Below are 27,578 nucleotides of genomic sequence, written 5' to 3'. Positions count from 1 at the left end.
TATAAAGAGTGTTGGTCCTAGTATGCTGCCTTGGGGTACATCGTTGTTAACAGGAACGGGATTAGATAGGATGTTCCCTACTTTGACCACTTGTCTGTTTGACAGGAATGTAGTTATCCAGTCATGTAGGGGTCCAGAGATGCTGTAGGTTTTCAGTTTCAGAATAGTTTACCATGAACCACTGAGTCGAAGGCTTTACAGAAGTCTATATAAATTGGGTCTATTGTTTTGATGTCCATATGTTTTTGCAGTGTAGTAGTTGTAGACTGCAGGATAATTTTTGGTTTTGTGAGATTTGTAAGATAAGAGGAAAATAACCTGGTTGCAACCTCTTTGGATTGATAGCCAGGATTAAGAACATATAGTTGGTTGTTACCTGGGGATAGAGGCTTCTTGGATGCCACTGTGGTCCTCTGGTCCAGCTGGTGCTTGAATGCTTTTGGTTTTCTTTGGTCCAAAGACGAGACTCAGGACACCAGGGTCGTCTTCTTTGCTCCTCTTTGGAAAAAAGTAGAACCAGATGTTTTTGACACACGCAAAAAAGGGAGTAGATGTTCTTCTTCTTTTTTTTAAGAATTACAAAAGACTTTTCATTTTACACAGAGTATGTACATTAGGTTTTATCCATGCATATTTCAATAGAAAACTCTGTACAAAAGGAAACAAAAACAGGACTACGGTTCCAGGAAAGGTGGACCTTGGAAGCGCCAGCAAGAAGGAATCCAGAAAGCGTCAAAACAGTTGTGTAACAATGACACTGAGGAGGACAGGAAGGGAACGTGAAGGGCAAACAGGTACAGACACAAAAAGAAAAGGCTACTTCCATTTATGCATATAAAAAGAGCAACTGTGTGAATTTGTTCTACTTTTCTTCTTCTTCTTCTTCTTCTTCTTCTTCTTCTTCTTCTTCTTCTTCTTCTTCTTCTTCTTGTTATTGTTATCGTTATCGTTATCGTTATCATTATCATTATTATTATTATTATTATTATTTAGATTTGTATGCCGCCCCTCTCTGGAGACTCGGAGCGGCTCACAACAACAAAATACAGTACAAATCTAATGACTAAAAACAGTTTAAAACCAATTAATATATAAAAACCAATCATACATCCCAAACAAACCATACATAAAATGGAAATGGCCCAGGGGAATCAATTTCCCCATGCCTAATGGCAGAGGTGGGTTTTAAGAAGTTTGTGAAAGGCGAGGAGGGTGGGGGCAGTCCTGATCTCTGGGGGGAGTTGATTCCAGAGGGCCGGGCCCACCACAGAGAAGGCTCTTCCCCTGGGGCCCGTCAGACGGCATTGTTTCGTCGATGGGACCTGGAGAAGGCCAACTCTGTCGGACCTAATCGGTCGCTGGGATTCGTGCGGCAGAAGGCGGTCCCGGAGATATTCTGGTCCGATGCCATGAAGGGCCTTATAATCATCGTGACACGATCACAGTAGAGAAGGGCAAGATATGGCATGTTTGTGTGTATGCTTGCTGTTAATAATGAGGTTTTTAGTGTTTTTTAAATTATTAGATTTGTTCTTACATTGTCTTTATTGTTGTGAGCCGCCCCGAGTCTACGGAGAGGGGCGGCATTCAAATCAAATCAAATCAAATCAAATCAAATCAAATCAAATCAACAAACAAACAAACAAATAAAAAGAGAGCTAGGTAACCTCTATTTATATTGAGAGAGCAGGGTTGGGAGTCTGGACAGTGTCATTAGGAGAAAAGCAGACTTCACCTGGTCCTCATAATGAATCATTAGATGACTTATGGGCCATCCAGGTGTCAGAGCTCCATCACTTGGAGTAAGAGACTTTGGCCTGCCACCCGGAGGAGGGAAATGGCTTAAATGAAGTTGTGAAGACAGCCCGCCTGTGCTGCCCTGTCCAAAGGCTGTTGAAACTGCACCCCCCCCATTTACCCTGGACTTGAGCCACCTTTGAAAGCGTCTATGAAGTTTCCCAAAAGCTTCCTACAATTCAATTAGAAAGCCACCTTCTGGAGACGAGTGGCGTGTTTCTTCACTTTGATCTCTCGGTTAAGGAAGCACAGACAGCCGCCGGCCTGTTAATATGGTGTGAGCGTAAAAGGGAAGCATTTAAAAGCTTTTTTTTTTACGCACGGGGGCTTTCTGCCTCCCGCCAGCCCTGCCAATCATCTCTAGGCCCTGAGGACCACAATGTGACATCTGGGAAAGAACCAGGGGCAGGTTCCGGATTCTGCTGTTGCCGGTTTGCTCAGGAACATGCCACGCCATTGTGCAGCACTAAAAAAAAAAAATTCTTCTGCACATGTGCAGAAGCAAAAACAACCCAGGATGGTGCCACCTATGAGAAAACAAGTTTGGGGGCATGGCAGGCCTGGGTCGCAGCCAGTTAAAGGAACCCAGGGCACCAAGTTACTAATGGTTCTTTAGAACTGGACCAAACTGGTAGGAATGAATGGAGAAATTGACAATAGGGGGAGGAAGAGCTCGATTAATTCCTCTTCTGGTTCTGCTACATTTCTTCCCTCCCCTCCACCCCAAAAGATGAAGATATCTTTGGGACCCTCTTCTGCCACATAGCTCCAAGCAACTGGTAAGGGCCCACAGAGTTGGTTTTCTCCAGGTCCCATCAGCTAAACATTGTTGGCAGGGGGGTCTACAGGGGAGGGCCTTCTCTGTGGCTGCCCCAGCTTTCTGGAACCAGCTACCTCCTGAGATATGGACCACCTCCACCCTATTCGCTTGGTCTCCCCTGGTCCTTCTCTTCACTAGACTAGCCAAGCCCAATTCCTGCAACTGTTCATCGTATGTTTTGGTCTCCGGTCCCTTAATCCTCTTGGTTGCAATTCTCTGCACTTTTTCTAAAAGAGTCTCAGCATCTGTTATAGTGTGGTGACAAAAACTGGATGTGTTTGTTTACTTGTTTGATGGATGTATAAATGCCAGGTTTACTTTCAAAGCCAGCAATCTTTTGCTTTGCAAGATGCACCCTTTAGCTATGCTTTCAAGGTTACATGCCTTGATACATATTTCTGTATTCCTTTTATCAAACGAAAATTAAGCTGTAGGTGTATTAATGGACTAATCTCCCTTCCTTCCTTCCTTCCTTCCTTCCTTCCTTCCTTCCTTCCTTCCTTCCTTCCTTCCCTCCCTCCTTCCTCCCTCTCTCCCGATATGGATCATATAAGCCTATTCAATAACATACTGTATCTCCAACAGAATCATGAAAGAAGACTTCCTTCCTTCCTTCCTTCCTTCCTTCCTTCCTTCTTTTCCTTCCTTCCTCTACTTCCTCCCTCCCTCCTCTTGAGATGAATATAAGCCTATTCAATAAAATACTGTATCTCCAACAGAATCAAGTAAGAAAACTTTCTTCCTTTCCTTCCTCCCTCCTTCTTCCTCCCTCCCTCCTCTTGAGATGGATATAAAACTATTCAATAACATACCGTATCGCCAACAAAATCATGAAAGAAAACTTCCTTCCTTCCTTTCCTTCGCTCCATCCATCCCTTCCTTTCTTCCTTCAACCTATCCCTCCCTCCCTGTTTACCCCCCAAAAACAAAATATCAGGACCGTCCTTCTAAAAAAGCAACGACTAACTGCTCCTGGTTGAGGCTTACTGAATTATTGAATGATTAGCAGAACAATTGAATCAGAAACTTCATTTGCAACATTCCTGGTTTAAACCTCTAGTGGCTGACTTATTGGCTGTCCAAAAACAGAAGACCAACAAGGGAAGTTTTCCATATAACTGCAAGGACCATCAACTATGGAAAGAAAAGGAGATGAAGGGTGAAAAATTGGAAGACCAATGTGTATTTTTAAATTTTTAAAATTTTCTTTTAAAGGAGAGAAAGGAGTGGAGGTGAATTATACACAGGGGCTTTGTAGAAAGGCAGATAATGGAAGAGAACTGAGAAGGGGAGAGATAATTGGGACACAAAGTTGGAGGCAAACTTGGAAAAAAAACCCAGAGACCTTTGATCTTTATACAGAAAGGAGCCTTTTTCTACCCCCTTAAGGTATTTGGGGAGTGGGAGGGATGGAGGAGAACCAACTTCATGAAAAGAAAGGCGGTAGAGGTTGAGGGGTGGAAGTGAGGATCATTCTCCTTTTGAAAAATCAAATCACACCTAATTCCGCCTTAGCCTCATTATCTTAACCGGCTGCATATGACTTCAGAGATTTGGCCAAACGCTTAGATGCAATTAAATCTGCAATTTGCAAAACGTTGGAGCTGTGTGACTTTAAAAAAAAATAAAAATCAGCTTTGGGAGGAATTTTATAGCTTGTTCCCTGACATGGATATATTGTACACTGCTCAAAAAAAAAAAAAAGGGAACACTTAAACAACACAATATAACTCCAAGTACTTCTGTGAAATCAAAGTGTCCACTTAGGAAGCAACACTGATTGACAATCCATTTCACATGCTGTGGTGCACACTCAACTTTGTACAGAACAAAGTATTCAATGAGAATATTTCATTCATTCAGATCTAGGATGGGTTCATCCCTTTATTTTTTGGAGCAGTATATGTTGTGCCTATCAGATTCTGAACTCTTTCTGAACAGATTAATAAAAAGTGGAGAAAAATCAGCTAAAAAGCCGATATCCCAACCAGCTTTTTATTTGGCTAGAATTATACCACCTTCCTCTCAATGCTTGGAAGATCCTACAACATCATTTCTCAAAAAACAAAACAAAATAACTTCATTGGTGGAATCCCTCTTTATTATTATTTTTTAAAATATCTAAATTCCACCCCCAAACTTCTCAATTAGTCAAAAAAGAATTACAGTCTGAGGATTTCTGGATCCGTTTGAAATGGTTTATGCATTTCAAATCGTGGAAGCAAACAAAAACCAAAATCTTTAATCTCTTGTGATTTATTTCAAATAGTTTCGGTTTATAGTCAGGAACCCTGAAAAAAGTTATTTTCCTCCAGGGTAGCACCTGCATTAAGTTTCAATGTTGGAACAAGTTTATGGGAATCTTAAGGTGGGGATAGAAATATCGTCTCCCCCCCCCCAAAAAAATGAAACAACTACCATATAAACATAAAACACGAAGAGTAAAAAGGCTTATTTTTCCTTCCTCCCTGCCCAGTGTAACCGTGACTTATTAGATGGTGGTAAACATAAATAAATTGCTGAAATAAATAAGCTGCAGCTCAATGGCTGTCAGAAAACCTCAAACTCATACCAGGAAAACCTCAAACTTTGGCCAAAACTTAGTAATATACATTTCTTCTTTCTTTCTTTCTTTCTTTCTTTCTTTCTTTCTTTCTTTCTCTTTCTTTCTTCTTCCTCTTTATTTTCTTTCTCTTCTGTCCTTTTTCTTCTTCTTTTTCCCCTTTTCCTTTTTCCCTCTTTCCTTTTCCTTCCTTCCATTTTCTCCTCCCTCTCCCCCTCTTCTCTCACACACACAACCCTGAGGGTTTTTTTTTGGGGGGGGGGGAAGGATATGGCAAACCTTTCCATTGCACGAATGGTGTCATTCTGGTTAAAAGGAACTCCTCCTTCCACAGTTGCAAACAGGATAGAGGGCAGAATTCTTTTTGCGATCAATTGTTGGAGATTTGTTCTCTTTTGGCTCGTTCCAGTAACGTGAAGATCTCTTTCTTATTTAATCTCACTCATTCCAACCTTAAATTAGTTGCTTCTTCCTTTTGAAGAAGAGGTTTCCCACATGAGGTTCCTCCTTGGATTACCATCAGAGGGTTCTGGCTGGGGTTGTTAGATATCTTATTTTCTTACGAGAATTATACTAGGTTGCTATCAGCTTTTTCACTTGCCTCCTTGAGATTCCCCACCCCATCCCCCCTTCTAAAGAAACCCATGATGTAATTTTTTTTATAAAAAGTGGAGGGAGAGAAAAATTCAACACCCCCGAACTCCTCCAGACTGTAATTCAAATGTCAAGATGGATTATGTTAGCTGTAACTTCTGGAGCGCTGACACCGGCTTGTCATTTTCCGAGAAGGATGGAAACTTCAAAACCAGCCGTGTTTCTGCCTTGTAATATGTCACGTCTTGTATTAAGACAACATGTGGACTTGTCAGCAGGTAAATGCGTTTTAAGGTGCTATCCTCTCGCCTTTCTCCAAGCGGAGGATGGGAAGCAACTTCGCTCAAATCGTTTCTCCCACGTTTTTCTTCCTCCCTCTTGGTCAGCCTCCAAGAGTGATGATCCCATTCCTGAATCTATCACCCATTTATGGAGGCAACAAAGGAAATAAGAGAAACTGATGGTGTACTGATGATGTTGCTTAGTTTGGTAATGAAAGGTCTACAAGGAAATAACCAAGATCAGAGAAAAGGAAGGGAGGGAGGGAGGAAGAGTCAACCTTGAGCCTACTGAGATTTGAACTGCCAAACTGCTGGCAGCTCGTGACCAGCAGAAGTAGCTTTCTAACCTTTAGGAAGGGAAGGGGTGTGGATGAGAGGGAGGAAGGAAGGAAGGAAGGAAAGAAGGAAGGAAAGAAGGAAGGAAGGAAGGAAGGAAAGAAGGAAGGAAAGAAGGAAAGAAGGAAGGAAAGAAGGAAGGAAAGAAGGAAGGAAGGAAAGAAGGAAGGAAGGGAAGAAGGAAGGGAAGAAGGAAGGAAGGAAGGAAAGAAGGTAGGAAGGAAGGAAGATAACTGATGATGTTACCTAGTTTGGTTGTGAAATGTCTTCAAGGAAAGAACCCCACAAGTATTCTCCTTTCTCAGTTGCAACTTATGTACTTTTCAGTAACTTAGGCCTGTTTTAGTGGCTCCATCCAATATTTCCATCTTTGCCTGCCCTTTTTGCTTAAAGTTTGTGTGGGTGCAATTAAGTAATTTGTTCGGAAGTGAGCATCTGTCTTTTTCAAAGAATAAATATGTATGCCTGTAAGACCAAGCTCTGAATTACAAAACGCATATATACTGCCCCCCCAAAATAAAGGGAACACTTAAACAACAGAATATAAATCCAAGTAAATCAAACTTCTGTGAAATCAAACTGTCCACTTGGGAAGCAGCACCGATTGACCATCAATTAATAATAATAAATAATAATTTATTAGATTTGTATGCCGCCCCTCTCTGAAGACTCGGGCAGCAATTCCACAGGCTGTGGTGCACATTCAACTTTGTACAGAACAAAGTATTCAACGAGAATGATTTCATTCATTCACATCATGCCCTCATCACCTCGAGGTCCAACTACTGTAATGCTCTCTACATGGGGCTACCTTTGAAAAGTGTTCGGAAACTTCAGATCGTGCAGAACGCAACTGCAAGAGCAATCATGGACTTCCCAAGGCATGCCCATGTTACACCAACACTCCGCAGTCTGCATTGGTTGCCGATCAGTTTTCGGTCACAATTCAAAGTGTTGGTTATGACCTATAAAGCCCTTCATGGCATCGGACCAGAATATCTCCGGGACCGCCTTCTGCAGCACGAATCCCAGTGACAGATTAGGTCCCACAGAGTTGGCCTTCTCCAGGTCCCGTCGACTAAGCAATGTCGTTTGGCGGGACCCAGGAGAAGAGCCTTCTCTGTGGCGGCCCCGACTCTCTGGAACCAGCTCCCCCCAGAGATTAGAACTGCCCCTACCCTCCTTGCCTTTCGTAAACTCCTTAAAACCCACCTTTGTCGTCAGGCATGGGGGAACTGAAATATCTCCCCTGGGCCTATACAATTTATATATGGTATGCTTGTGTGTATGTCTGTTTAATAATGGGTTTTTAAAAATATTTTAAATTGTAAATTTATTAGATTTGTTATAAACTGTTTTTTATTGTGTTGTGAGCCGCCCCGAGTCTACGGAGAGGGGCGGCATACAAATCTAATAAACAAACAACAACATCTAGGATGTGTTCTTTGAGTGTCCCCTTTATTTTTTTTTTGAGCAGTATACACCGCACCATTTGAAGGACAACCTTGTTTCTATTCCTCTGTCGATTCAGTCACTGCTAAAGTCCCACACAATACTTGCACGCCGGCAAGCTCCCTCCCTCGGGAAACGTGCGGTTCCTTTGGAGGTTACAAACAGACAGAGTGTCTCAACCACAGGGATTAATCTCCTTAAGTTCGAAGGAGGAGGAACAAGATTATGGGTGGAGATGGAAAGAAAGGCGAGGGAGAGATTCTTTAGATAGAAGAGCTGGTTTTCCAAACAAGAGGTATGGATAATCCTTCGTGCGTTTTCCATCCACTCCAAAAAAGTAGGAACTGGAGAACAGAGTTGGAAGATCCTTGTGATATGGCCACTAGGGAAGCGGAGGACATAGATGGGAGAAGCTTGGCTCTACATCACTCAAGAGTCGCTTGCTTGTAGGATGGGTAGTTATATAAATGAGAGGGATTGCTGGATGGATGGTTAGACAGATAGAAAGGTAGATATAGAAGATAGATTAGAGAATATAGATTAGAGACAGAGAAGATGCATTAGAGACATAGATGGATGGTTAGTTCTTTGAAAGGATCGATAGAATATGAGGTGGGTGGGTGGGTAGATGGTTGGATGGATGGACGGACGGACGGACAGACAGACAGACAGACCCTTATGGATGAATGATGGAAGGAAGAAAGGAAGGAAGGAAGGGGGAGGGAGGGAAGGAGAGAGAAAGAAAGATGGATAGATAGAAGACACAGACAGACAGGTCCTTATGGATGAATGGATGGTTGGTTGAATGGAGAGCAGGAAGGAAGGAAGGGGTGGAAGAGAAGGAGAAAGAAAGAAAGAAAAAGAAAGAAAGAAAGAAAGATTTAACAACCACACTTTTTGCTTAGATGTCAACTCAGGATTTCCAGATACAAACAGATACATACAGAGAAGCATGTCGTACAATATATAATATTTTCCCTTTCCTAATGAAATGGAAGTAAAAAGACATCCACAGCCTTCAAAAAAAAAAAAAGAATAAAAAGGAACTGGTTAATTTTTTTTTATTATTCAACAAATTATATTAAGAATACAGACTAAATTCTCAAGACGGGAGCTTCCCTTTGTAAAACACAAAGTAGGCCATCTAAAATAAATATGAAAGGGTAATATTAATAGGATTAATGAACACATTTAACCCACTCTCAATGTCCCATCGTGAAGAAAATGCACAGCATCTTTAAGAAAAAGAATATTACATTCATACCTACACACGCACACAAAGAGGTTTTTTTAAAAATGCCCAGCTGCTTAACGATACTCTCATTTTTGAAGCAAATACCTCTGAAAGGGACGTTTTCATCCATGCATCTCATAGGATTTTGTATTAGTGTCATTTTCTGTGACCTCAAAAGCCCACATTTATTAAAAGGCAAAACCTACAGGGCGTTTAACCTAAACAACCTTCTTTTCCAAAATGTAATTTCACACAACAAATACTTAATCCACTTCACACACACACACAAATACACCACAATTTTAACCTATTTTGAACTAACCAGTTGCCTTAAATTTGTTCGTGGGTGTGTGTGTCGCCCCATTAACCACACTCTTAAAACACCCGTTTTGGGAGTCTTGTGTATTCCCCCCAATCGTTAACACTGTTTTTGTTCTGTTTTGGGGAAACAGAAAATAACTTTTTGGGACAGAAAATAACACACCCATGTTTCATTTGTGCAATGTAGACCCTTCCCCAATTCTCTGTGTGTGTGTGTGTGTGTGTTCACACATATATTCCATCTGTATGAATATAAAAAAACCCACAAAAGCTACACAAACAGGGTTTCCGAGAAAAAAGATCTACCAATCTTTTGTCTCCCCTCAGTGGTGACGAATGGAATAATATCGTGTACAAGTTGCATCCATTGATATGATGGGATTGTGTGGAGAAGTCAAACACACACACACACAAATCCTTAAGCATGGAATCGTTACCTGTGATACACAACTGCTTTGTCCTGGACAAATGACTACACCAGGAAAGGTTAACCTGCTTGAAAGAAAAGTTCTTCCGGTGTTGGGTTGTCAAAATAACATCACACCACCAGTCTCTAATAGCAGGAAGTAGAAATGAACCTCTTTTGTCCCATTCATTGATGGCCTTCAAACCCATTCCGTCAACTCTAGCCAACGGCTAAGGAAGGACAAGTAGAGTTGATCCAACAGAGACAAACATGGAAAGTCAACAAAATCCATCAAAAATGTCATTAAGGGCAACGGACAACCCCGAAGACCCTTGTTGTAAGACCAACATTGGAGGAATTTTAAAAGAGAAGCATAGACTCATTTATAGATAATTTTTTCTAATCCCACTTCCCTTTTTTTCCTCCTCGGAATCAAATTTGGCCTAGTTAACTTTGACACCTACCAATTGTGCTTCCTGCCTTCCACCATTTCTGACTGTGAGTAGAAGCAACGACCCCCGTGTAAAAACTTCGCCTTCCTTTCATAGGGTGGATTGGGGAACAAAACCTTTCCTCTGATTCCACCAATCAATTTCTGCCTGCATTATCTAGAGAGAAATATATGGAACAACGTAAAATGGTTGACTACGTGTATACATCCCAAACACAGAAATAAATACCAATCAGGCCAAGTACCATGTTAAAAAGGCTGGAAGAATTAAGTTTCATGGTAACACCATGAGAATAACTGTCTGGGAATCACCCACTGCAGCCTGTATATTTATATTTGTAAAGAGGATGCAGTGATAACCCTGATATGCTTTGTACTTCTAAGCATTCCTTAACATTGCATTCTCTCCATCGGGTGAGTAGGGGAGAAGTAGCAGCTGTCCAAGAATGATTGGATGGAAGTGGACAGGAATTTTAGAACTTTGACAAACTTCCACGTTTGCCACTGTCTTATCGCCCAGATAAGGGGGAAGAATTCAAACCCTGCATCAGAATATTGAAAGGTACCAATTGCAAACAAGGACTCTCTTCTGGTACAATTGTCACCTTGAATTGCAAAGCTACTTCGTTGGCTCTTCAGAGCACTGAAAAATACAAGGCATCATTTTGGTTCTTTTTATATCCTGCTGCAAAGTGGCTGGGCTACTTCCCCCCTCCCCTCTTACAGGAAGACAAATTTTGGGAGTCCGTGCAATTTTTAATGGTGACTTCCTCTTCTTTCTAAGGACCCTGGGAATTGCTTTCAATCCAAAGAATTTGAGGCAGGGGGGAATCTCAAGGAAACCATCTAGCAGACAAGAATAATTCAGCAACAAATAAAAATAAAAATGAACCAAGCCAAGATCTCTTCTTCACACAGCTGTTGAGAAGACTGATACAGAGGTGGAATACATCTGCATCTCTCCAAACGCATGTTCTTGCTTGAGAACTCGTCCCCAAGTTTTGAAGGCCCACAGAAAGAGGCAGAAAGTTAAGAAGTTCTGATGGAGGGGATTAAAAGCTATGCTGGCCTGAACTGCTTCCACACACCTTCTAGGAAGCCAAAGATGGAACATTTTTAGCAATCTAGATTATAAAATAAGAACGGCTTTCCAAATCCATTTCATTTGGCCTGACTTTTTGAACTTGGTCGAATTCCTCAATCGGATTCAAGTCATATACTCTGGGCAGCAAATAAGTTGCCTCTCCACTTTGATAACGGAAAATAATTTTTAACACTATTTTAATCTCAGATTTGTTTGTTTTTTCTCAAGATGCTTTCATAACTGCCTCACTTCAAGACTTACTCAAGATCAAATCCTTGTCTCAGTTTACCTTATTGGTTTCCAAAACCCCTTCAGGAATTGTCTAAAACAGGTTCTTCTCTATTGGGGGCCCTTACCTATTTAATGTCTTCATGAATTTCCTCTGTTTGGGGTTTGGGGATGGTGTGGGCAGAGAAAGGCAGTTTGGTGGTTGGCAACTGACTGTGAAAACTGAAAAGCTTTGGCAAAACAAAACAAAAAAGTTGCTAAAGAAATCAAGACATAAATTGCTCAGGGAAAGGTAGAAAGGCTGAACAGCTGCAGAGCCATCATCATCCAAACAATGTTCCAAAAACATAGGTTTGCTTTTTCTTGGGGAAAAAACAATTTATAAACTTCTTAGGGAAAGGATTGGGAAGGCATATCCATGTTATGCACTATAACTACCCCTCTTAGCCATGGATAAAACTGCTCCAGAATAAGCTAAACTAACCCCAGGAGCAGTTGGGGTCCTTAACCAGGGCAATTGCATTTTAATAACCACTGGAGAAATTAGTATTTATTTACATGTGACATGCTGGAACATTTCTACCTGTTGTTGTTTTTAAATCAAAGAAATCATTGAAAAAGGGGAAGGGGGGCTGTGTTCTCTTTTTTTGCCCGTATAATACAACAATTGTTTTCTGGCACCCAAATCACAAAAAAAGAGAGAGAAAAAGAATAGCAGGTGGCACAGATGTTCACACAGGTTTCCCCAAATAATTTAAGCTTCAGTGACAAGTTGCATTGGGGTGTATATTCTGGACTCGTGTATGGGATGGAGCTTACATTAGATTGGCCTCGTTACGAATTCAATATCTTTGATTCTTTTTCCAAGTTCTCCAGTAAAACTCATTGTGTGCTCTGTTTCACCTTTAAGCAGCCCAGTGAGATGGACACAGGTTGCTAAATAGAACTGTTTATAGGAGGGTTCAACGCTAGTGCAGAAAGCGACTGGAGATTTCTTTGACCTTTTTCAGGTTGGGGTCCTAAATTCTTTTTGCAAAAAAAAAAAAAAAAAAATCAGATATAAATCACTTTTTTTGTTAAAAGGCTCAGAAATTGAAGCTGCTCATTGGTGAAAAAGATCGTGCGGATTTCGGGCAAAGGATTTAGAGAAGACTATTTCTCCCCAAAACAGATGTCCATCTCAGGCAATACATTTAAATCACTAAGGATGGGTGTGCATGGTTAAAGAAACACGAAAACTCTTTAGAAACCAGTGCGGAAGAAAAACAAAACCAGTGGTGTGAAAACAGGATGGATCTTCATAGCTCTGGTCAGCTGAGGAACGCCAGGTAACGCCAACCAGGTAAGACAGACAACATCTAAAAAGGATGTGCTTCTGGTTTAGGAAAAGAAAGTATATCCATGGAGTCCACTTCAGCTGAGTTGGAGCAGCTTCTTCAGAGGGAATCAGTGGTCAAACCTCACCCACCAAAAACCACAATAAATAAAAGCGGACAGACGGAGGTTCCCCACGGAAATCAAGGTCTCTTCAGGGAGGTGGGGTGGGGGGTTGATCCCGGGGGAGTCTTCAGAGTTAGGGCTGTTGTCCGAAGGGACTCAAGGAGGTGAGTCAAGATTTGCCAACCAGCAAGGACAAGTTGGTATTTTAAAAAAGAAGAAGAAGGAAATGTTATCCAGTTATTTGGAATTAAAGGAGTGGGAGGGAAGCGACGAAGATGGGGAAGGAACAAAAAGTAAAAATAAAAATCAAGGCTTCTTGTGTCTTTTGCTGGAAGGGTCTCCATTAATACTGTTTTTGTCGGGGACGAAAGGAAGAGTTGGGCGGGAAAGGTTACAAAGCGAGGAAGAGGAGGAGGAGCAGGAGAAGGAGGAAGAGGAGGAGGAAGTGGTGGTGGAGGAGGAGAAGGAGGAGGAGGAGAAGGAGGAAGAGGAGGGGGAAAATCCTTTCGCTTCTCAGTAGTACATGTGTGCGCGTTATACTCCAAGGAGTTGAGCTACTTCAGGAGGGTGGATACTGCTGGCATCTGGTGGGGCTAGGAGGCAGCCTGGCCGCAGCGCTCTGCTCCGTCCGGAAACTGTAGTCATACTGCAGGAGACAAAAAGGCAGATGTGAACGATTGGACAGCCAAGAAAATAGCATTACAGTGTTCCCTCGATTTTCGCGGGGGATGCGTTCCGAGGCCGCCTGCGAAAGTCAAATTTCCGCGAAGTAGAGATGCGGAAGTAAATACACTATTTTTGGCTATGAACAGTATCACAAGCCTTCCCTTAACACTTTATACCCCTAAATTGCAATTTCCCATTCCCTTAGCAACCATTTAGATTATTACACACCATGTTTATTTATTAAAGTTTATTAAAAAATATATTTATTAAAGGCAGACAAAAGTTTGGCGATGACGTATGACATCATCGGGTGGGAAAAACCATGGTATAGGGAAAAAAAACAGCAAAGTATTTTTTAATTAATATATTTTTTTAAACCGTGGTATAGCCGTTTCGCGAAGTTCGAACCCGCGAATATCGAGGGACCACTGTATAACATTTAGATTTATCTACCGCTTCACAGTGCTTTTACAGCCCTCTCTAAGCGGTTTACAGAATCAGCCTCTTGCCCCCAACAATCTGGGTCCTCGTTTGACCCACCTCGGAAGGACGGAAGGCTGAGTCAACCTGGAGCCTGCTGAGGCTCAGCTTAATTGTCTCTGAGATAAGAACCGCAGGCTGGAAGCCAAACTCATTAAGGGAAATTCCTTTGAAGTCTTCCTGTCCATCAACTGGACTTAACACTTTCTCCAGCATCTTTTCGGAGATGCAGATTTTTTGAGTTAGGGCAATCTTAAAGCATAAAGTGCTCCTGGAACTCCAGAGCTCACACATGGCCATGATTTTTGCAAACGTTGTTCCCCAAGAGACGAACATGACTTCAGTTGCCCACTTGCAAAGTTCTCATTACAGTTTAAAAGGCAAAGTGCACATGGCAATGCTGCTGCCTGGTGGTCAAACTGCAGCAGCAGACCAATCAGAAATAACATGCCTTGCATAGGACAAGCAGCATAGGACAGTGATGGCGAACCTATGGCACAGTTGCCACAGGTGGCACACAGAGCCATATCTGTTGGCACGCGAGCATCTCAGCTCCAACGTGCATGTGTGAACCGGCCAGCTGATTTTTGGCTCGCACAGAGGCTCTGGGAGGGCGTTTTTGGCTTCCAGGGAGCCTCCGGGGGAATGGGGGACGGCGTTTTCACCCTCCTGGCTCCAGGGAAGCCTTTGGAGCTTGGGGAGGGCGAAACACAAGCCTACTGGGCCCACCAGAAGTTGGGAAACAGGCCATTCCCAGCCTACAAAGAGCCTCCAGGAGGCAGGAGAACCTGCTTTCACCCTCCCAAGGCATTGAATTATGAGTGTGGGCATTTGCACATGTGCGATAGTGCACGCCCACGCTTTTTTGACACCCAAGAAAAAAAAAGGTTCACCATCACTGGCATAGGAGACCAGGCTGGAAGTGCTACGTACTTCACCTGTTGGGTTTGTCAATATATGCACAAACCAGCAATGTGTGCTTGGAGCAATTAGTATAATGTTACTTTAAGAGCTAGGGCTGCAATTAGCCATAAAAGGGAGTCAGATGTGTTGCTCTCTGTTGTGTAGTTGGTGGCTATTGTGGTTAGTCTTGCTAATGTTTGCTATTGCTCTGCACTTCATATTATTGCGTGCTAAATTATTGCTGGGTGCTAAATATTGATCTATGTATTATGGTATTATGTAGAACTGTATAATATTAATGGTTAGCTGCTGTATGTATAGAACTATATGATTGGTTGACTTGGATATGTATGTAATTGACTGTTTACTGATTAATCTATTGTATACGGTGTAAATAATATTTATTACTCTTACTTATATTAGTCTATGTTGTTGTTGTTGTTATTATTATTATTATTATTATTATTATTATTATTATTATTATTATTATTTAGATTTGTATGCCACCCCTCTCTGTAGACTCGGGGCGGCTCACAGCAGTGATAAAACAATATACAATAGCAAATCTAATATTAAGGTTTAAAATAACAATTTTACATTAAAAAAACCTAAAAAAACCCTTATATAAAAAACACACACACAAACATTCCATACATAAAACTACATAGGCAAGGGGAGATATCTCAGTTCCCCCATGCCTGATGACAGAGGTGGGTTTTAAGGAGTTTGCGAAAGGCAAGGAGGGTGGGGGCAGTCCTAATCTCTGGGGGGAGCTGGTTCCAGAGGGTCGGGGCCGCCACAGACAAGGCTCTTCCCCTGGGTCCCACCAGCCGACATTGTTTAGTCGACGGGACCCGGAGATGGCCAACTCTGTGGGACCTAACCGGTTGCTGGGATTCGTGCGGCAGAAGGCGGTCTCGGTTATTGGCTGAACCACCACCACTGCCACATATACTCTGCTTCTAAGTTTAGGATTCTAAGATTGGTTATAAGCCCAGCGTGGGATGCTAACACAGGGAATAAATACATGTTAATGTCTCAGAATTATCTGCCCAGAAGGATGAAAAAAATGTCCGATGTTATCCATTCTCTTATCCCTTTTCCCTCCTGTAACTTTAATACTATGCTAAGCACCAGGGTCACGGTTGGCATAGTTACCTTACCAACCGGTTTGCGAGTGTGAGCACACATGTGTGCTATCTATGCCCACACACGCTACCTCTGAACATGCATCCAGCTGCTCGCATATCTCTTTACTTGTGTGCATGCCTTCTAAGCATGCACCCAGTCACAAAAGCGTGGCTAAATAGGACGGCATTACGTCCGGGCGGGTGGATGGGCCAATCCCCAGTCGGCGCCATCAGTTCACCTGAACTGGTTGGAACTGGCAGAACACCCCCTCTTACCTTATCTATATAGTAGAGGGGGTTCAAATTCTGTCTTTTCATTTACTCAGCGGGACCTTAAAGCAATCATTGAACTTCCCAAATTCTTAATGATAGAAGGTTTTCCTTGCCTTCTTTCTCTCATCTATCTTTACTTTCTTTTCCCTTATCCTTCTAATCTTTCTTGTTTCTTTCTTTTTTCTTTGTTTCTCTTCCTTTCTTTTTCTTCTTTCTTTTTCTTTTCTTTCTTTCCTTCCTTTCTTTTTCTTCTTTTTCTCTTCTTTCTTCCTTTCTTTCGCCCACCCTCCCTCCCTTTTTTCTTATTCCTTGCTTTCTTCATCCTTTCTTTCTCTTCTTTCTTCCTTTCTTTCACCCACCCTCCCTCCCTTTTTTCTTATTCCTTGCTTTCTTCATCCTTTCTTCCTCTTCTTTCTTCCTTTCTTTTGCCCTCCCTCCCTTTTTTCTTATTCCTTGCTTTCTTCATCCTTTCTTTCTCTTCTTTCTTCCATCCTTTCACCCACACTCACTCCTTTTTTCTTCTTCCTTGCTTCCTTCCTTCCTCCTTTTTCTTTCTTTCTTTCTTTCTTTCTTTCTCTTCTTTCTTTCCTTTCTTCCTTCCTTTCTCCCACCCTCACTCTCTACTTTTTTCTTCTTTCTTGCTTCCGTCCTCCTTTTTTTCTCTTCTTTCTTCCTTCCTTCCTTCCTTTTTGTTCTTCTTCCCTGCGTCCTTCCTCCTTTCTTTCTCTTCTTTCTTCATCTTTCTTTCTTCCTTTCTCCCACCCACCCTCCCACCCTCCCTCTTTCCTTTTTTCTTCTTTCTTGCTTCCTTCCTTCTCTTTCTTTCTTTCTCTTCCTCCCTCCCTCCTTTTTTCTTCTTCCTTCCTTCCCTTCCTTCTTTCTTTCTCTTCTTTCCTTCTTTCTTCCCTTTTTTCCTTCCTCCCTCCCTCCCTCTTCCCTACACCAATATTTCTCTCTCCACCAGATGCAATCATCAGTAAGACGACTAGATGGCACTGTGTGATCATAAATGACTTGCTAAGGATTCCCCCCACTCCCTCCTTATATACTTCAAAAGAAAATTATGACTAATACCTAGTTATACTTGAAACAAAAGAAAGACGGAGGGCAGCAATAGAGAAGATGATTTCAATTTTTAAGGCTTCACCCTGACATGAGATTTGCTGCTAAGTTTATCAAGGAAACGAGAAATCCCTTTGCAAAAATTCTGTAGAGGAAAAACCATAGGGGCATCTGTTTGCCAGCTCCTTCTCCTCAAGAATTAAAAATTAGCCGATACCCAGGAGTGTTTCCACAAAACCCTTTAAAAAAAAACAACCCGACCCAGCGCCCACGTCTCTGTTAATTTCATGCCCACTTTGAGAAGCCCGTGGCAAGAGCCCAGAGCGAATGGAAAGCCCCGCGAGCTATTTTTCAAGCACGCCAAGGCATAAAGATGTCAGCTCAAACTGTTTACTAATTAACACTTAAAAAGACACAAATTAGATATGCGCGGGTAAGAGCAATTATAATCAAGACCGATCTCTTCAGTCATTGGGGGGAAAAGGGGGAGAGGGGGAAGATAACCCAAACTCTCAACTCAAAAGATATTGAGAGAGAGAGAGAAATCCCTCTGAAACGATGCCAGTTAGCAAATATATTTCACTTAAAGACTATTATGTAGGACTACGCTCTGGAGGGTTGCCTGCTAAAAAGGAGAAAAGTGGTGGGAGAGGGAAGGTTTTCGAAATCAGCATACAGCATCCCAGAAGATCTGAATCAAATTACATACAACACAGAATCCTAAGTTTGGAAGGGGCCTTGGAGGCCTTATAGACCAACCCCCTACTCAAGCAGGAGATCCTATCTTATTCCAGGGGTCCAATCTGTCCAATCTCTGCACACAACTTCTGGAGGCAAGTCGTTCCACTGGTTAATTGTTCTTATAATTCAGTCCCTAAGGAATTGGGCTGCTTATAAATTTAATAAATTAATGATTTAATGATTAAACTATTTGGACAGGGAGTCTTTGACATGCCCCATTGGCTGGATTGTAAAAATATGCTCCAGGGCACCAGAATAGAAGCTTTAGTTCCTAACACAATGGGAAATTTGTCTTTTCCCCATCATCTTAGGCGGCCCCTCTGAAACGGTCGTTCGATCCCGACCCCCAGGTTGAGAACCAGCGAATTAAAGCATGCCAGGAAAAAAAACACCCTCACCTCTTTTTCAATTTCAGCCAAAGATTTAATTGTGATTCCCAGGAGGTCAACAGGTTGCATCTAAATAGGGAAAGACAGAAATGTGCCATTCAAACCTTAAGAATTCAATCCAGCCTATCTATCTATCTATCTATCTATCTATCTATCTATCTATCTATCTATCTATCTATCTATCTATCTATCTATCTATCTATCTATCTATCTATCTATCTATCTATCTATCATCTATTCTATCTATCTATCTATCTATCTATCTATCTATCTATCTATCTACCTACCTACCTACCTACCTATCAGATTTGTATGCCACCCCTCTCCGGAGACTCGGAGCGGCTCACAACAACAAAATAGTGCAAATCCAATGGTTAAAACAATTTAAAACCCTTAATATAAAAAACAATCATACATCTCATACAAACCATACGTAAAGCGGAAACGGCCCAGGGGAATCTATTCCCCCATGCCTGACGGCAGAGGTGGGTTTTAAGGAGTTTGCGAAAGGCAAGGAGGGTGGGGGCAATCCTAATCTCTGTGGGGAGTTGATTCCAGAGGGTTGGGGCTGCCACAGAGAAGGCTCTTCCCCTGGGTCCCGCCAGATGACATTGTTTAGTCGATGGGACTCGGAGAAGGCCAACTCTGTGGGACCTAATCGGCCGCTGGTATTCGTGCGGCAGAAGGCTGACCCAGAGATATTCTGGTCCGGTGCCATGAAGGGCTTTATAGGTCATAAGCAACACTTTGAATTGTGACCGGAAACTGATCGGCAACCAATGCAGACTGCCGAATGTTGGTGTAACATGGGCATACCTAGGGAAGCCCATGATTGCTCTCGCAGCTGTATACATAGAAGATTGACGGCAGAAAAAGACCTCCTAGTCCATCTAGTCTGCCCTTATACTATCTTCTGTATTTTATCTTAGGGTGGATCTATGTTTATCCCAGGCATGTTTAAATTCAGTGGGGGTGAGGTCAGCTGGTGGTCTGATTTGCAAGTTCTCTGAACCACACAGATCGGAACAACTGGTTCGGGCAAAGTGGTCCGAACTGACAACAGCCCACCTCCGTTTTGGGCGTATTTGAACTGTGATGTTCTTCAATGGTTAAGCGTAATGAGTTATGTAACTCCAGAGGACTCTTACACGGATAAATGAATAAGTGTGGAAAACTCACCCCTTCGGAAGCACAAGCAAACTTCTCTGAGATCATAAAAGGCACGCCTTCCATAGCTGCAAAGGAAACACAAACAACGGCGGTTAAGATAATCAGGGTGCCTACTCACCTCTACAGTCCCCAAAGTAGGAGGTGCAATGGGTCAGTAGTTAAAAGGAGCCGAGCTTGTCAGTTGGAAACCTGACAGCCCAGGTTTGCTCCAGCCCTTGCCTTCTAGTAGTTCAAAAGCACAAAAATAGAATAGAATAGAATAATAGAGTTGGAAGGGACCTTGGAGGTCTTCTAGTCCAACCCCCTGCTTAGGCAGGAAACCCTACACCACTTCAGACAGATGGTTATGTAACATCATCTTTAAAACTTCCAGTGTTGGAGCATTCACAACTTACCCACAACTAACCTCAGATTGTATCCCCCTTGTTCTTGTGTTCACTATCCTATTAAAAACACTTCCCTCCTGAACCTTATTTAACCCTTTCACGTATTTAAATATTTTGATCCTGTCCCCCCTTTCCCTTCTGCCCTCCAGACTATACAGATTGAGTTCATGAAGTCTTTCCTGATCAGTTTGAGGCTTAAGACCTTCCACCATTTTTGTAGCCCGTCTTTGGACCCGTTCAATTTTGTCAATATCTCTTTGTAGGCGAGGTCTCCAGAACTGGACGCAGTACTCCAAATGGGGTCTCCCCAGCGCTCTATACAGCGGGATCACAATCTCCCTCTTCCTGCTTGTTATACTTCTAGCTATGCGGCCAAGCTTTCTACTTGCTTTCCCTACCGCCTGACCGCACTGTTTACCCATTTTGAGACTGTCAGAAATCACGACCCCTGAATCCTTCTCTTCTGAAGTTTTTGCTAGCACAGAACTGTCAATAAAGTGCTCAGATTGAGGATTCCTTTTCCCCAAGTGCATTATTTTACATTTTAATTGTTACCTATTTTATTTTATCCATATCTTTGTGTAGGTGAGGTCTCCAGAACTGAACACAGCATTCCAAATGTGGTCTCACCAGCGCTCTATACAGCGGGATCACCATGTCCCTCTAAACAAGTATACCGATCAGTTTCCGGTCACAATTCAAAGTGTTGGTTATGACCTATAAAGCCCTTCATGGCACCGGACCAGATTATCTCCGGGACCGCCTTCTGCCGCACGAATCCCAGCGACCAGTTAGGTCCCACATTGTGGGCCTTCTCCGAGTCCTGTCAACTAAACAATGTCGTTTGGCGGGACCCAGGGGAAGAGCCTTCTCTGTGGCGGCCCCAACCCTCTGGAACCAACTCCCCCCAGAGATTAGAACAGCCCCAACCCTCCTCGCCTTTCGTAAGCTCCTTAAAACCCACCTCTGCCATCAGGCATGGGGGAACTGAGATATTCTTTCCCCTTAGGCTTCTACAATTTATGCATGGTATGTTTGTATGTATGTTTGGTTTTATAAATAAGGGTTTTTTAGTTGTTTTAGTATTGGATTGTTACATGCTGTTTTTTATCACTGTTGTTAGCCGCCCCGAGTCCACGGAGAGGGGGCGGCATTCAAATCAAATCAAATCAAATCAAATCAAATCAAATCAAATCAAATCATAGATAGATAGATAGATGAATAAATAAATAAATACTCGTCAAATCTTTATATGACTTTTTTCTCCTCCTGTCTCAGCCTTGTTTCCCCAACTGGGCTCTATGGGAGATCAAAGGGCGAAAAGGGCCAGGCCACCAAGTTTCTACAAGGAACGCCTTGATCCTCAAAAACTGAGGAGCCACCAAGATTGGGAACAATCGGCGCAGCAGCTGGAAAGCAAGCAATCTGTCCGAATGCTTCAACGCTGCTGCCATGTGGGCTCCTCGGAGCAAACGAGCTTCCACAGAGCTGTAATTAAGCAGACCTGTAATTAAAGAGATGCCCTTTTCTCAGAATGATTGCACTTTAAAAAAAAAAAAGAGGAGGCAGAACAGCATTTCAAATGGAGTCTGTTATTAATGCCAATGAGACGTGAACATGCGGCGCAGTGAGACTCAGCCCCCCGCCCCAGGGCTGTCGCTACGAGATTATTTATAAAACGGGGGTTCGTGGGGAGCATCTGAACGAGTGGGCTCGTCTAGAGGGAAGGGAGATCAGGCAGGGAAGGATGGAGATATGTAGAGGGACCCTGAACCTAAGTAGCTTGCCAGTAGCCATAGCATTTAGACTTATAGACTGCTCCATAGTGCTTTTGCAGCCCCCTCTAAGCGGTTTACAGAATCAGCATATCACCCCCAACAATCTGGGTCTTCATTTGACCCACCTCGGAAGGATGGGAGGCTGAGTCAACCTGGAGCTGGTGGTGAGATTTGAACTGCTGAACTACAGCTAGCAGTTAGCTGAAGGAGGCTTCAGTGCTGCACTCTAACCACTGCGCCACCCCAGCTCCCTCCCTCCCTTCCTTTCCTTCCCCTTCTCTGTCTGTCCCTTTGTCTGTTTCTTTCTTTTACTTCTTTCCTTCCTTCCTTGTATTCCTCCCTCCCTCCCTCCTTTCTCCTTACTCTTATCCTTCATTCCTTGTATATCTCCCTTCCTTCCTTCCTTCCTTCCTTCCTTTCCTTTCTCCTTCTCTGTCTGTCTCTTTGTCTGTTTCTTTCTTTTCCTTCCTTCCTTCCTTCCTTCCTTCCTTCCTTCTTTTCTTGCAATAACATTTACACTTACGGTATATACCGCTTCATAGTGCTTTTGCAGCCCTCTCTAAGCGGTTTACAGAATCAGCCTCTTGTCCCCAACAATCTGGGTCCTCATTTGACCCACCTCGGAAGGACAGAAGGCTGAGTTGACCTTGAGCCGGTGGCGAGATTTGAACCGCTGAACTACGGCTAGCAGTTAGCTGAAGGAGCCTGCAGTGCTGCACTCTAACCAGTCTATGATAAGGAACTCTGCTACAATATAGTAATAACTGTTGTGTTTGTCTATTCCTGGGACTCTGGCCAGCTGCTAAGACATTATTAGCAGCGTGGTGGAGACTTTATTAGATTTTACTTCATTTTAGAAGAGACTCAAAACTGCTAAGACTTTTATTTGTAGTAAACTTTTAGTATTAATTCTGGTGATGTGCATCTTATTTTGGGGGACTCGATGTTGGGACAGAGCAAGAATAGAATATGCTCTCAATGTACTTAATAAGAAGAGGAAAAATACATTCGTCAAGGATCATGGGGTACAACACTTAATGATTGTCCTGGGGTAGAAATAAGCAATCAGGAATCAATCAATATTAATATAAATTGTAAGGGTACAAGCTACAAAGTTACAGTCATACAGTCATAAGTGGGAGGAGATGGGTAATAGGAACGATGAGAAAACTGATAGTAATAGTAATGTAGCCTCAGTGCATAGTTTGAAAGTGGTGAGGGAATTATTTGTTAGCAGAGTGATGGCGTTTTGGGGGAAAAACTGTCTTTGTGTCCAGTTGTCTTGGTGTGCAGTGCTCTATAGCAGTGTTTCCCAACCTTGGCAACTTGAAGATATTTGGACTTCAACTCCCAGAATTCCCCAGCCAGCATTCGCTGGCTGGGGATTTCTGGGAGTTGAAGTCCAGATGTCTTCAAGTTGCCATGGTTGGGAAACACTGCTCTATAGCATCGTTTTGAGGGTAGGAGTTGAAACAATTTATGTCCAGGATGTAAATATTTTCACAGCTCTATTTTTGACCCCTGCAGTACACAGGACCTCAATGGAAGGCAGCCACTATGTAGTTGCTAAGGCTCCATACCGACTTGACAGTGCCTAATCAATCAATCAGGCTGTGTAAACCCAGCTTTTCTCTTCCCTTGTCAATCTTGACGGTACCTAATCAATCAACCAGGCGGTTGCGAACCTTCCCCTGTCAATCTTCCTCTGCAAAACAGCGCAGGAGATGAAGAAAACCTTCTGCCACAAGACACACAAACACACACTCACACACACCGGTATTAAACTCTTGACACCTGAAGTGGCTTCTTCATTCTCCCATTGGGCTCTCTGGGTAGCAAATGCGATCGAATAAGGCCCTAAATTTAACCGTCAACGGTGAATTCTCCTCCGAGGTGCTAAATGGAAATGAGTTGCACAAGGACCGGAGCATTTGAAACGGAGCAGAAAAACATTCTCCCCGCATAATCACTACTTGTTTCTTTGAAGGCACAAAACAATGGGCGTCAGAAACAAGTGGAAATCTAAAGTACTAATTGCCCGTTATTCTCTTCCTTCACAAAGCATCTCCAGAGGGGGGCCTTATGGAAACACAAGCCATTGTTCTTCCTTACTCATTGAAATATCAGGTGGTGTCTTCCCATCACGGGCGATAATAGAAGGAAAGGATTTTTTTCTTGCTGCAAAAGGCTTGCGCGACATGCTCGAGACAAGTTCTCCAGCCGAGCAAATGAAGGGAGACAGGAGAGGTTTTAAATATGGCTGTCGAGGAGCGTTAGGGTTCCCGCCAAGCCCTCGCTGGCAGCTTTGGGGAGGGTGGGAGGCTGCGGAACCCCTCTCCCGAGCCTTTGAGTGGGGCCTCTTCTGGATCAACAGGACTGGTGCTTGAGAAAAGCAAAACTTGGCTAACCTTTGGCAAACTGGGCTAACCCTCCCTCATGATGCTAGTCAAAGCTATGTTTTGGGGGAGAGGCGGGAGAGAAATGGACGCTAACTAACAAAATGAAATTCAATGGTGAAAAAAGTCTACGAGACTAGACTTCCAATCCTGGGCCTAGAAAGTTTAGAACTAAGACGCCTTAAACAAGATCTAAGTATTGCCCACAAGATCATATGCCGCAACGTCCTGCCTGTCAGCGACTACTTCAGCTTCAACCACAACAACACAAGAGCACACAACGGATTTAAACTTAATATTAACTGCTCCAAACTTGACTGTAAAAAATATGACTTCAGTAACCGAGTTGTCGAAGCGTGGAACTCATTACCAGACTCCATAGTGTCATCCCCAAACCCCCAACACTTTACCCTTAGATTATCTACGGTTGACCTATCCAGATTCCTAAGAGGTCAGTAAGGGGCGAGTACAAGTGCACTAGAGTGCCTTCCGTCCCCTGTCCTATTGCTGTCCTATATCTCCTCTATCTTTCTTCTATTCCTATATCTCTTCTATTCTTTCATTGATATGTTCCATTACTATACCTTCTTTTCTATTATTTCTTAGATATATTTTACTATGAGTATCTCCTCTATAACCTTCATCATGTATTTTACTATGTGTATATAGATATATACCCACTAAAACCCTCATTGTGTATTGGACTAAATCAATCAATCAATCAATCAATCAATCAATCAATCAATCAATCAATAAAACAGGTTCTGCATTTAGGCAAGAAAAACAAAATGCACAGGTACAGTACATTGCTCAACAGTAGTAACTGTGAGAGGGATTTTGGAGTCCTGGTGGACAACCATTTAAATAGGAGCCAGCCGTGTGCAGCAGCTGCCAAAAAAGCCAACACAGTTCTAGGCTGCATTAACAGAGGGAGAGAATCAAGATCATGTGAAGAGTTAATACCACTTTATAAGGCCTGATGCCGCGGTCAGAAAAAAAATTTCGTCTCAAAAGCAAAAACGGATGCTAGAACTTGATTCGGGCTGAAATTCCATGTAAACCCGAAAAAGTGGTCGAAAATGAGCAAGCAAAACCACTGTGGGACTTCTAACTTCAGACTGACCGAATTCTGAAGCATAACACACCAGACATTGTGATCGTAGAGAAAAAGAAAGTATGGACCATCGACATCGCAATCCCAGGAGACAGCAGGATCGAGGAGAAGTGGCTAGAGAAATTTGCGAAATACGAATTATCTGAAAATCGAGCTGCAATGACTCTGGCATAAGCCAGTGAAAGTGGTCCCAGTGGTCCTTGGCACGCTGGGGTGCATTGCAAAAGGATCTCAGCGGACACTTGAAAACCATCGGAATTGACAAAATCTCCATCTGTCAATTGCAAAAGGCTGCTTGACTGGGATTGGCACACATAATTCGCCACTTCATCACGCAGTCCTAGGTGTTTCGGAAGCGCCCGACTGGTGATGAAATACGAAATCCAGCATAGTTAGTGATCTGGTTTTCTGTGTTGTATTGTTGAAATAACAATAATAATCACAACAACAACAATAACAACAAGAGTTGGAAGGGAGCTTGGAGGTCTTCTAGTCCAACCCCCTGCTTAGGCAGGAAGCCCTATACTACTCCAGATAGATGGTTATCCAACATCTGCTTAAAAACTTCCAGTGTTGGGGCGTTCACTTTAACTAAGCCTCAAGGTTTGCACTTTGACGACAATTACTGTCCAAAAAGACTCCAGACTCCACAATTCTCAGCTCCTGGAAGTTTCCCTTGAACAGAAAGAGAAGAAACACGGAAGAGAAGGTTGATCTATCCCCACTCTGCCCCCCCCCCCCCCCCGCTTTAGAGTCTCCTTCTGTCTCTTTCTCTCTCTCTCTCTGTGCCATAAACTATCGTTAGTTTGCTAGAAATCCGGGACGCATAAACAGAAGGTGGCGAGAAAGTTTTTAAAAAACACAAAAAAACGTAGCAAAAGATTTAATCCCCAAGCCTAAGAGAGCTCTTTGATGGATCGTCGGAAGAGATGGCAAAGATAGAGTGCCGTTTATTTTGGGGCTGGGCCCTTGCCATCTGCTGTGTACCAATGGAGCTTGCCTTGGCAGCCTGCTCTAACCAGATTAGCCAAAGTCAAGCTGGCCCTGGGAAATCTTTAAATCCAGGCGGTCATTCTTCACTCCGCCCGGCCGGAATGAAGATAAACATGGAGAGGCGAACCGCAAGAAGTTGAAGGAGAGCGATGGATGTGGGGCTATCTTAAAGCAAACGTTGAGTGCCAGTTAAAGGTGTAGAAGGGGATAAACAGGAGTAATGAAGAAGCAATCGCAGAGCCCAATGTGGCAAGGAAGTATGTATGTATGTATGTATGTATGTACAGGGGGTGGACAATAAAATGGAAACACTTGACTTTTTGGTGTCATAATGTTTGAGCATGTTCGAATCAATCAAAACTTGACATATTTTAATGTTGTTTTTTTAATTCTGTTATTTGATATGATTTTTAAAAATACCTTTGTTTACAGAAATTTAAGGAAATTGGTTATAACCTTCTAGAAATGGCAGACCTCTCCGACTTTGAAAGAGGCCAAATTGTTGGTGCTTGAATGGCAGGCGCTAAGTGTAACAGAAAGTGTCCAAATGTTTGGTGTTTCAAGAGGTCATGTCTCAAAAGTAATGACTGCTTTTAAAAGAGACGGGAAAATGTCCTCAGCCAAGCACAGGTCTGGTCGAAAGTCGAAGTTGTTTGAGAGAGACCGTCGGACTCTAAAGCGAATTGTTAGAGCGGATCGCAAGACCACTGCTCCTAAAATCACTGCAGAGCTCAATAGACACGTACAGAATCCAGTTTCCATAAAAACTGTTCAAAGGGAGATTCACAAATCTGGATTCCATGGAAGAGCTGCAAGGTGTTTCCATTTTTCTGTCCACCCCCTGTATGTATGTAGGTAGGTAGGTATGTACAGTGATACCTTGCCTTACGAACTTAATTGGTTCTGGGACAAGGTTTGTCAGATGAAAATTTTGACAGACGAAACAATGTTTCCCATAGGAATCAATGGAAAAGCGATTAATGCGTGCAAGCCCAAAATTCACCCCTTTGGCCAGCCGAAGTGCCCATTTTTGCACTGCTGGGATTCCCCTGAGCTCCCCTCCATGGGAAACCCCACCTCTGGACTTCCG

General features: G+C 42.8%; 1 protein-coding gene and 1 long non-coding RNA gene across 5 annotated transcripts in view; both read right to left on the bottom strand.

Annotated features, from left to right (window-relative positions):
- Window positions 1-8,887: 8,887 nt before the first annotated feature.
- Window positions 8,888-10,412, bottom strand: LOC139170926 (uncharacterized). Its single transcript, XR_011559681.1, has 2 exons — window positions 10,269-10,412; window positions 8,888-10,034 (listed from the first exon to the last, which is right to left on the bottom strand). It is a non-coding gene; the product is annotated as an uncharacterized lncRNA (long non-coding RNA).
- A 1,677-nt stretch (window positions 10,413-12,089) lies between these two features.
- MVB12B (multivesicular body subunit 12B) overlaps window positions 12,090-27,578 on the bottom strand; it is a 114,287-nt gene continuing 98,798 nt past the window's right edge. For all 4 annotated transcript variants that reach the window (XM_070758543.1, XM_070758545.1, XM_070758542.1 and 1 more), the window contains 3 exons: window positions 19,831-19,886; window positions 18,661-18,720; window positions 12,090-13,653 (listed from right to left, as the gene is read on the bottom strand). In XM_070758543.1, coding sequence (XP_070614644.1) covers window positions 13,567-13,653; window positions 18,661-18,720; window positions 19,831-19,886 — 203 coding nt within the window. In that variant the 3' untranslated portion in view covers window positions 12,090-13,566. The remainder of the gene's footprint in view (window positions 13,654-18,660; window positions 18,721-19,830; window positions 19,887-27,578) is intronic.

This window comes from Erythrolamprus reginae, chromosome 8 (genome assembly GCF_031021105.1).
Source record: "Erythrolamprus reginae isolate rEryReg1 chromosome 8, rEryReg1.hap1, whole genome shotgun sequence".
Classification (NCBI taxonomy): domain Eukaryota; kingdom Metazoa; phylum Chordata; class Lepidosauria; order Squamata; family Dipsadidae; genus Erythrolamprus; species Erythrolamprus reginae.
This window is presented reverse-complemented; position numbering and strand designations above follow the sequence as displayed.